The sequence below is a fragment of the Pomacea canaliculata genome, linkage group LG13 (genome assembly GCF_003073045.1).
Source record: "Pomacea canaliculata isolate SZHN2017 linkage group LG13, ASM307304v1, whole genome shotgun sequence".
NCBI classification, from domain to species: domain Eukaryota; kingdom Metazoa; phylum Mollusca; class Gastropoda; order Architaenioglossa; family Ampullariidae; genus Pomacea; species Pomacea canaliculata.
This window is the reverse complement of record NC_037602.1, coordinates 14,593,466-14,602,908: the sequence shown is the minus strand read 5'-3', so window position 1 is coordinate 14,602,908 and position 9,443 is coordinate 14,593,466. Positions and strand designations below refer to the sequence as shown.

Sequence of the window (9,443 nt, the reverse complement as noted above, 5' to 3'; positions counted from 1 at the left end):
CCAAAATTTTACACTATGAATGTTTCTGTATTTGATCATCAATTAAGCTTCATTTTACAGGTTCCAATATTTAAAATTTGCATATTTTTTAAACTAAAGTTATTTATTCAAAATAAATGATTTTATGCACACATTTCCTAACCTAAAGTATTTGGTGTTAACATACACATTGGCTTAAAATTTAAGGACAATTTTAATCGTGAAAGATGGTTCCTCTGAACAGATTAAAGTACAAAAAAATTTACATTTCCTTTGAAAAGAAATGTTGGAAATGTGTTTGGGTAGACAAGTATGCATTTACAAACAAGAAAGCACTAAAATGTTTGAGGTACAGTACAGATTTATTGGTTTATACATCTACTTGAATTGTTAACAAAATATCACAAAGCAATAATAGTTTTAATTATAAATTGTCTTGGATAAAGCATCATACAGCAAAAATTTAAGTGGAAAGATCTGTTCAAGTTAAATCAGAATGAAAATGCAGCAATATGGAAAAATTTTAGTGTGCATGGCCATCTATGGACAGGCTGATACACATGCAAAAATTTACCACCTTTCTCATTGATGTTTTAGACTATCATAAGTAAGATTTTTTTTCATGATTATGATTCTTAATGATTCTTTATTTTCCCCTGGGACTAAACACACACACACACACACAAACAGCACATATTCTAATAAATGCATTATGCCATAGACTTGATGTAATGATTCGTTGGCTGAGGATTCCTGAGGTACATTTGTGTTCACTTTGTTTCACTCTGTTATAGCTATTTAGGTTTAAGTCTCTTGGCACAAACAGCTGTAAGAAAAAACACATACACATTAACTCAGACCAAGCTATGCAAAAGAATCACTAGTTTGTACTGAGGATAATAACATGACATAGATTAAATTTCAGCCAAGAAATAAGCTGTGTTTAACTAAATTTCTTTTTTTTTTTTACATGAGACTAGATACTGTCAGAAACAAATCAGACTGTCACTACTGTTAATTATCAGGGACACAGGTTATACATACAATAATGTCTCGCAATGGACCAAGAAAAGCTCTGGTAATTTTTATCCTGGTGTGCTTCGTCCATGCAAATAAAAAACTTGTAAAATACAATTTGTAAAGAAATCTTTGTTTATCCCAGATTCTCCTTGCCCAAATGAATTCACCACTTTACCTTTCACATGGCAAACTTCAGCATCCACCCCAAGTTTCACAAGATAATCCAGCCACAGCATTTGCTTATGTGACAGCCTATCTCCTGGACCTTTCACCTCTGAAATCTGTAACAGGAAAAAAGTAGTCTTGTTGCTTGCTCATTTGTGATTTCAATAAAAGATGTAAACTCTGTGGTAACAGGATTCATTAAATTTGATACAAGACACTCATAAACTTTGTCTTTGTGTATCATATTGAAGCAGGAGTTTACCCAAGACAAAGGATTGCTTTGCAAGAGTTTTTGTTTTTTAAAGAATGGAAAATGTTTATTAAAAAAATCAGAAAAGTGCCACCTCTTCATCATTAGATCTATGCATCATCAATAACAAATGAAAGAAATCACAAATGAGTACCGCAGACTATAAATGATTTTAACATTCCCAGAGCATGCTCTTTTCCAACTTTCCTATAAAATGAGTTTTACTCTGAATGTTCAGGAACTGAAGGTTAGAAGCTGACTAGAACCTTGAGCTGTTGGGTGTCTGTATTCCAAAGAGTCAAGTCAGGGAAACCACCACGTATGTGTCTGGGCTGCTGGGCATAGCGTCCTAAAATACCTGCCAAAACTTTTCCTCCCATGCAGGTGACTAATCCCTGTACAGGTTGAAAACAGCATATAAATTACAGCAGTGCTGAGGAGCTGAATCCTGATAATTCATACTTTTTATCACTCACTGCTTGCCAATAACAGTAATTATAATAACAGAGCTGACGTTCAGCTCCATTTGCCATACTCTGTCCATTTCAACCACCAAAATTCTCATCTGCTCATTTGTTCTGTCTAAACTAGACAACTGCATCTCTCTTCTTGCTGACTGTCCTCAATACATCATTCACAAGCTTCAGAAAGACCAGAACTCAGCTGCTCATCTTCTTTTCTGGACTAGCAAACCTGAACATGTCGCACTTTTCTTCACTCTCTTCATTGGCTACCAATTAAAGCTAGAACAGACTACAGCTCTCGACTCTGATACAGATCTTTGAAGGAATCCTCCTTCCACTACTTTACTGAAATCTTGTCTGTTCCTGCTCAAAATCTTCACTCCTCATCAGACTCTCATGTTCTATCCCTCCCTCCCAAAGTGACCATCACATATGGACAATGGAGGTTCTCCCTCTGTGCTGCTAAGCAGTGGAACTTCTTCCACTTCACATTTGCCACTCTGACTCAAAGGTTACATTAAAAAGTTCTCTGAAAACATATCTGTTCACAAAGTACTATCCCTGAATTACTATTCCTCATTCTTTCTAATATTATTATAAGTACACTATAATACTTGGAAGACCAGCATTTAAATAGCATTTTGTGAAGGGCACTAACTGAAAAAAACCATGTTAAATGTGCTAAAAGTGAACTAAAATTTTCAAAGAAGTTAGCTAGTTGCAAACAGACTTCTTTCTTGCTTAGTTCATTGTGGCCAGAACTACATCATGGCAGCCAATTATTAAAATGAAAGCACTTGTTCCCCTGAATACCTTTTCTCTCGAATTAAGAAGTTTAGGCTGTCTACTGAATGTTACAAAAGAATTTCCTCAAACCTGAATCTGCTGTACACTGGTAAACCTCTCCCACTTCATTTCAGCACATGTAACTCCCTGCTGTTCCTCCCACGTCTTTATCAACATGTTGTGCAATTCCTGTCAAAACAGAATAGATTGAGATTCAGGACAGAGCTGGCACATCAAATCAGAAGCTTAGAACTTAGTACTGAGGAATTAGATTGCCTATGGTTAGAGAAACAGCATCCAAACCTGAAGGACTGCACACTAGTCAGTTTCATACTCATGTGAAGCAGTATATAGTTCTACCCACCCCAGCTGTAATATGACATTTCACATTTTCTTGAAAACTAAGAATAACAGGGTGTTGTTAAGTGTGGTTTCCATAAACGTCTGTGATTTAAAAACAGAATAAACCTGAGTTGTGCTGTTTTGAATCTGAAATAATCGCTCATCTATGAATGACTGGCGTCGCTGGTAGAAGGCATCTGTATGGAGGTCCAATGGGGTGATCTGATAAGGGCTATGAAAGGCATCAGGCAAATCCATAAACAAGATGTCCCAAAAATAAAAGCAGAACAGAGATGATACCACTGCACCCTCTGCATGCAAGCCTTGAACATAAATCCAAAGGAAAAAAAGATAATAAGAAACATAGACTAAACAACTTTAAAATGCATTAATTAAAAAAAAAAATTCATACCATGATCCATGCAAGAAAGGATCTGCAAAGATTGACTGCTATGCATCATTGGCAAATGAAACTTTTTTTTTTTTGCAAAGCATTATAAAATCTTGAGTTGCAGATGTTTAAAAAATCTAATTGTTTTCATAATTTTCCCCAATAACCAAAAAAATTTAGAAAAATTAAAAAAAGGATTGATTCATGCCTTCTGGAAAACCGTTCACCCTGTAGTGGTCCAGCACCAGCTGCTCAACATTGCATAAGGTAATATCTTCAGAACGGCCACCACCATATGACGTATTTGTCACAAACTGGTATTTTAAGCCTGGAACTGTGTGTGGCAGGACTTTCCCTTCCACAACACTCTGTACATCCATATAACAAGCAGATTAGGTATGAACACATTGTCTGCTTTGCTGTGAAAATAAAATTTTCATTGCAATAATGTCTGTTAGCTGGCTTTAACATTTCATTACCCACTATGTTTACAGATCTCAGATAGGAATGGCAAAACAGGGCTTCTTAGGCATCAGAGACCAAAAAATATTGAAGAAAATTTAGCAAACCCAGTTGAGCTGTCACCTTTGGCAGTTCAGCAAGGGGTTCATGGTAGAACTCTTCAAGTCGCTTTTTAAAAGGTGAGTTAGGTTTGTTACAGATGGATTCTGCACGGAGAAAAAGCGCCAGTCGGTGCCCAGAGCGCACTAAAGGGTCATCCATGCCATCCTGAATTGCTTTCAAAGCCTGAAACACATTAATAATGTAAATCTGCCACTGTGATACAATACACACGGATATCCAAAAAGAAACCAAATTTTCTCTTTCTCTGAGACACAGATAAAAATGCAGCAGGCAAACACTCACTGTTTGTCCAAGAAAGTCTAAGTCTTGGAAATATCTGTATCTTTCTCAATGATGGGTCAATCTTTGTCTATGAGTGTGCATTTGCTGAGAATAACCTGCAGGAAAGATGATTTTTGTTCCCTTCATTCGCAAAAGCATGTTTACCTCTTCTTGCTGCTTAAGATGGACATCCAAGTTAAGGGAAAGCCTGTCCCACCAGTAGCCACGCATGTGAGAATTATAGATATGCTGGCTTAGTAATTCTTGAATTAGTGTGACAGCAGCTGTGTAGTCTTTTCGGCGCTGTAAAATCTCAATTCCCTGATTAAGGAGTCGCACTAGCACAGATCCTGCAGTGAAGGATCGCAAAAACTCAGGTAGACTCCTGTCAAAGCTGAAGAAAGATGTTTTAAAAAGACTGATTAATTAAGTACATGGTAAGAATAAGCTGTTTTAACAGAGAAAGCTATGCTGGTACACCATTTGCAAAGATGTACCAATGTCAATAATGAAGCTGATACTGAGAGAATGCTGGCAAGTGACTTAATTAAGCACTAGAACTATTTCATATGTGAATAAATTAATCAGAAGGAAGTCTCTTACTTCACAGTGGATATATCCGCTGTCAGAGCAAGATAATGTTCTTTGACTTGGAGATAAATGGTGTAAGCTCCCGCCCAATCACTATGTGTTGTCCTCCTTAGGAGGTCATGCTCTAACTGCAGAGCTTTCTCAAACCTAGGAGTAAGAACAGGTAAGATTAGATTACCTCTTATTTTTACCTCATGTAGTCATTAAAGTCCTTTAAAAAAATCCGAAGTGGATTTAAACAAACGATTTCCACCAATGTCAGGTTTCACATATCTTGCTTGATGACATGTTTAGTGTGAGTTCTTGGCTTTAATCATGATGCCACACTTAAGGAGTTTTTCTATCCACAAAAGACGATGCATTCTATGACTTCAGGAAACAAAAAATAACAATCATTTATCTTAAAAAAACATATGATTAAACAAAATGTTTCTACAGAAGACAAAAAGACAGTTTTTAAAATCAATTTATTTTCTTTTTTAATTAGATCCAAAGTGCAAAATGTTGCAAATATCCCAACACATAACATTCGTTCAGATCTAAGCATACCAAACCCAAGATCTATCTTTAAATTTTAATGTATGTGAAAACATTACTGTTTACAGCATTAGTTTTGAGGTGATCATTGTTACTAGATGAAAAATACTCAATATTGTCTTATGTGCTTTAAGAAGGAAACAACAGTTTCAGCTCCAGGTCTGAAGAACATTGAAATGTCCTGGTTGTGAAATATGTCAGATGTTGGTAAAGATCATACTTTGTCTTCCAGCACACTTTTCTAAAAATAGGCTGAACAATTATGAATCTAGCTTGAGTAAAGGCAAACATGATGCTTTAAAGAATTGTGCCATAAATGTGTATGTGCTTACCTTATGAGATCCTCTCTTTCTTTGAAAATGCTGGTCTGTCTGTTGATAGTATACGGTGGGTATACAAGTTTTCCCATGTTTACAAGAAGCATGTGAAATCTGTTACACAAAAACTATGTGTCTGAATAGATTCTATTTAAAACGCCCTGTGACATAGCCAAATGTTACAAAATATCAACAGTTTTGCATCCTTGATGGTTTTATTCTCATTTTACATAAACATGAATGCTGACTGACTTACAGCTGATTTTGTCCTCCATTTCCACTTTCATCATCTCCAGAGGTACTGACTAATGAAAACAGCATCAGTGCTCGTATAAAGACAGCTCGAGGTTTCTCCCGCAGATGGTACACAGAGCCTAGAAGTTTCTTGGCTCTAAATGGAATGAAAAAAAAAACAACAATGGAATCTCCTAAAGAAGTCTACACAGTTGTGCCATGAAAAAGACATCTCCAAGATCTGATTTAATTCTTCAAAATATTTATGCATATAACCATACTGACAAAACCAAATTAAACAGAAAGAAATTAAGTAAGAATAAAGAAAAATGTAAACCAAAATCTAAAAAAATACTGTGATTTTAGGGGTCTGTCAAATTGTGTTGGACCATATAGATACCAGACTAAAGTAGCAGCAAACACAACCAGCTAAAGTAAAGGTTTTGTAAGTTTTTGGACCCATTAGCTATACCCAACTGGCTATAATAAGGTTAAGCAACTAATGGCTCAGCTAATAGATCACCAATTTATTTTCTATGCTCAACAAAAATTAAAAAATAAACATTACTTTTTTCGACACACATTTTGCAAAGATTATTTCTTTACTCAAACATGCACATCTGGCAGATGAGCAAGAAACTCTTCAATGTAAATGATTAAAAAGATGCAGCAAAGGATAAAAATTACCTGGCAATCATAGTCAAAACAGCACTTTGACCTTTACACCCAAACATTGAGGCCACTGTATTTGCTTGGCTCATCTGCAGAAGATCCTGCATTATCTGTCCCTTCTGACGACTACTTGGATTTAAGTGGTAAGTTTTAGAGAGAATGCGTAATTCTGCAGCTGACATTACTTTAAGTACTGATTCCAGGTTTGTCATGGCTTGACCTATAGATTCAAAAAAAAATTGTACAAAAGCAAAGTGCATATTGTTTTGATTAAGAAGTTCACTATTATTCATTATGTATTATTTTCAGCTAACTTCCTATCCACTAAAACTGTTTCAAATAAATGAAAAACTAAGAAACTATTGAAAACATTTTAATATAATGTTTGTTTACGATACAATAAGAAGCAAAGAGGATACCAGAATCAAGAAGTTCAGCTGTGACTAGCTCAGCAAAACAGGTAGTCAAATCCGCAGCAATTTCTGGGTATCTGATGCGTGATGCTGGCAACCAAGCCAGTTTTCTTGAAAACAAGCGCACATATAATTTTTGTGCTTCTTCTGCAAGGAGAATCAATGTCATGTAAAACTGTTCAACAAAAGTGAAAAAGTGTGCATCAATAAGAGTGCTGGACTAGAATTTAAGTGTAGAGGGTCAATCAGCATCATGTCTAAAAGTGAAATTTTATTGAAATCACTTATCCTAATTCACATTTAAATAATGCATACACAATTTTGTGCTTTTATGACTTTGTATTTAAAACAAAGAAAATATGTGTTTCTGTCTCTACGGCACATACACTCACATGCAACAGGCTTGCATTTATGGATGTGCAAACATATTTTAATTTTAGATAGAAATCAAGAGTTATCACAATCTAGTTATGTTAAGAAAGTAATACCTGACAGTTTGTTAAAAGATGACACAACGTGAAGATCTTCCTCATTAAACAATCGTATATTTTCATCATCTGTCAGAACAGATTGTAAAATAATCTTAAAGTTTTCCAAATAATACGGAAGATGCAATGATCTGCTTTCTTCATCAGCATCCAAAAGCAAAGATTGGTCATCTTCATCACTTCTGTCACTCTTCAATGAAATGCTTTGGAGATTTTTCTTTACTTTCTCTGAAGACTGCCTCTTCTGTTTTTCAGCTGAGGCTACCCTGACACAATTCTGAATTCCTAAATTGTTCCTTTCTTTAGGGCTAAAGTCATTACCTGCTTCATCAGCTGTTCTGACCTCAACAGAATTTCCCTTCTCTGAGTCCACAATCCTTTCTAATTCATGATGCTTATCACTCTCTTGTACCATTTTTGACAATTTGCAAATACGCTTTCCATTGGGACCTGTGACTTCGCATTGTGAATGACGTTTGAGTGATAACTTTCTTGCTGGTTTAGACTCACTGTTCTTTTCATTACTCAGCATCTCAAATGTATCAACATTACATAAAAAGTCTACAAGACACAATCATTAGAATGCTCATTAGAGTTTTGAGGAACATTTGTGAGGGACTTTGTCCTGTTTTGATGAAAGCTGTTGGCAGGAGACTTATCCTTGATTTCATTATGATTGTAACTTGAATGAGATGGCATTAAAAGAGAGGATGATGTGCAGCTTTGGTTTTCTGCTGTCAGATATGTGCAGGAAGTATCAGCACTGCCTGATGCACAGCTGGCATTTACTCCTGCTGTTTCTTCAGCGATGGGGTCTGTGAGACTGTGAGCCATGGAAGCAGTCCAAGTCTTACCTGATTTAATTGGACTTAAAAATGTCTCAGTATTGTTTCCACGGGTAGCTGTACTCCTTGCATCTCTCTTCTTTAAAGAAAGTTTATAAGGCATTGGTTTCTCTTGGCCACATCATCCAAATCACATTCATCACCGGCGCTGGAACAGGGCACTGAACTGGAATTGAAAGCAGCAGACAACTGTTTCTTCTTTTTATTAAAGTATGGAGAGGGCATTTCTTCCTTAACAAATTCTACCTCATTATCGTATTCTTGAGTGCATTTTGTTTGTTGCTCTTTAATCGTGACTCGGCAGTTTTTCTGAAATTGCTTTTTAAAGAGCGAAGAGATCGTTACGTTTGTCCCTTTAGTTTGGTCAACAGCCTGCTTCTGCCATTTAGCACTTCTTTTTCCATGTCTGTCTGGTCTCTTGCAACTCATGGCAATTTGAACAAATCGAAGAATACAAGCTGAAGCATTTTTTTTTTTGTTGTTGTTGTTTTTGAAAAGTTTAAAAAAGGCGCACACCTTCAAAATTACAATTTGTACCTTTTGGCAACATGTCGTACTACACACAACCACTATACAACAGGCATCATCCGCTTTAAGCGCGTGAACAGCACATTTACACAGCACACACCTAATTTACTTGTATGACTGTGCTGCACTACAAATATTTATCCTGTTAGAAATCATCCTTCGTCGTCAGAGTAGCTTACTAAATATGCAACACCGATTTCACTGAAGCAGTAGTTCTGGAACTGCTTATAGAAAGGAAGAATTTTTAAAATTTTCAACGCTCTGATCTTTGACAAATGACATTTGACAGCACTAATAAATCACATACGCATCTTTTAATTTCGAGAATTGTACCGACACGCCAGTAATTAAGTCAAGGGAACCTACTCATCATCTTGTTCATCAAAATTACCTCCCATAGCATTTTGCAGACGACAGCGTACAGATAACCGAGAAAATTATTTAGCTGATATTTTAGTTGATAGAATAGGACGAGCGACTGATTTACTATCATTTATTGATGAACTCTTCTGTCTCTGAAAGTTGTTGCTGGCTTTGCTACATTCTGAATCAAGTAGGTCCAGTGGATGATTCAA

The 9,443-nt window shown here is 36.0% G+C and overlaps 1 protein-coding gene across 1 annotated transcript; it reads right to left on the bottom strand.

The window, feature by feature from the left end:
• Positions 1–6: 6 nt before the first annotated feature.
• On the bottom strand, positions 7–9,214 carry LOC112553885 (fanconi-associated nuclease 1-like). The gene is made up of 14 exons (XM_025221366.1): positions 7,496–9,214; positions 7,014–7,154; positions 6,610–6,814; positions 5,945–6,079; positions 5,704–5,802; positions 4,847–4,981; positions 4,409–4,637; positions 3,983–4,144; positions 3,606–3,765; positions 3,133–3,329; positions 2,755–2,853; positions 1,681–1,809; positions 1,175–1,280; positions 7–805 (listed from the first exon to the last, which is right to left on the bottom strand). Exons 1-14 carry the CDS (start codon positions 8,025–8,027, stop codon positions 774–776), a joined length of 2,361 nt encoding a protein of 786 aa, XP_025077151.1. The 5' UTR covers positions 8,028–9,214; the 3' UTR covers positions 7–773.
• Positions 9,215–9,443: the final 229 nt, after the last annotated feature.

What these genes read in the sequence shown, in the direction of transcription:
- LOC112553885 (XM_025221366.1), bottom strand. Translation starts at nt 8,027, where the DNA reads ATGCTGAGTAATGAAAAGAACAGTGAGTCTAAACCAGCAAGAAAGTTA. An exon ending in GTTTTGACTATGATTGCCAG is followed by an intron (nt 6,080 to 6,609) that starts GTAATTTTTATC and finishes CATTCCATTTAG; the next exon opens with AGCCAAGAAACTTCTAGGCT. An exon ending in ATCTTAAGCAGCAAGAAGAG is followed by an intron (nt 4,145 to 4,408) that starts GTAAACATGCTT and finishes AATGTGTTTCAG; the next exon opens with GCTTTGAAAGCAATTCAGGA.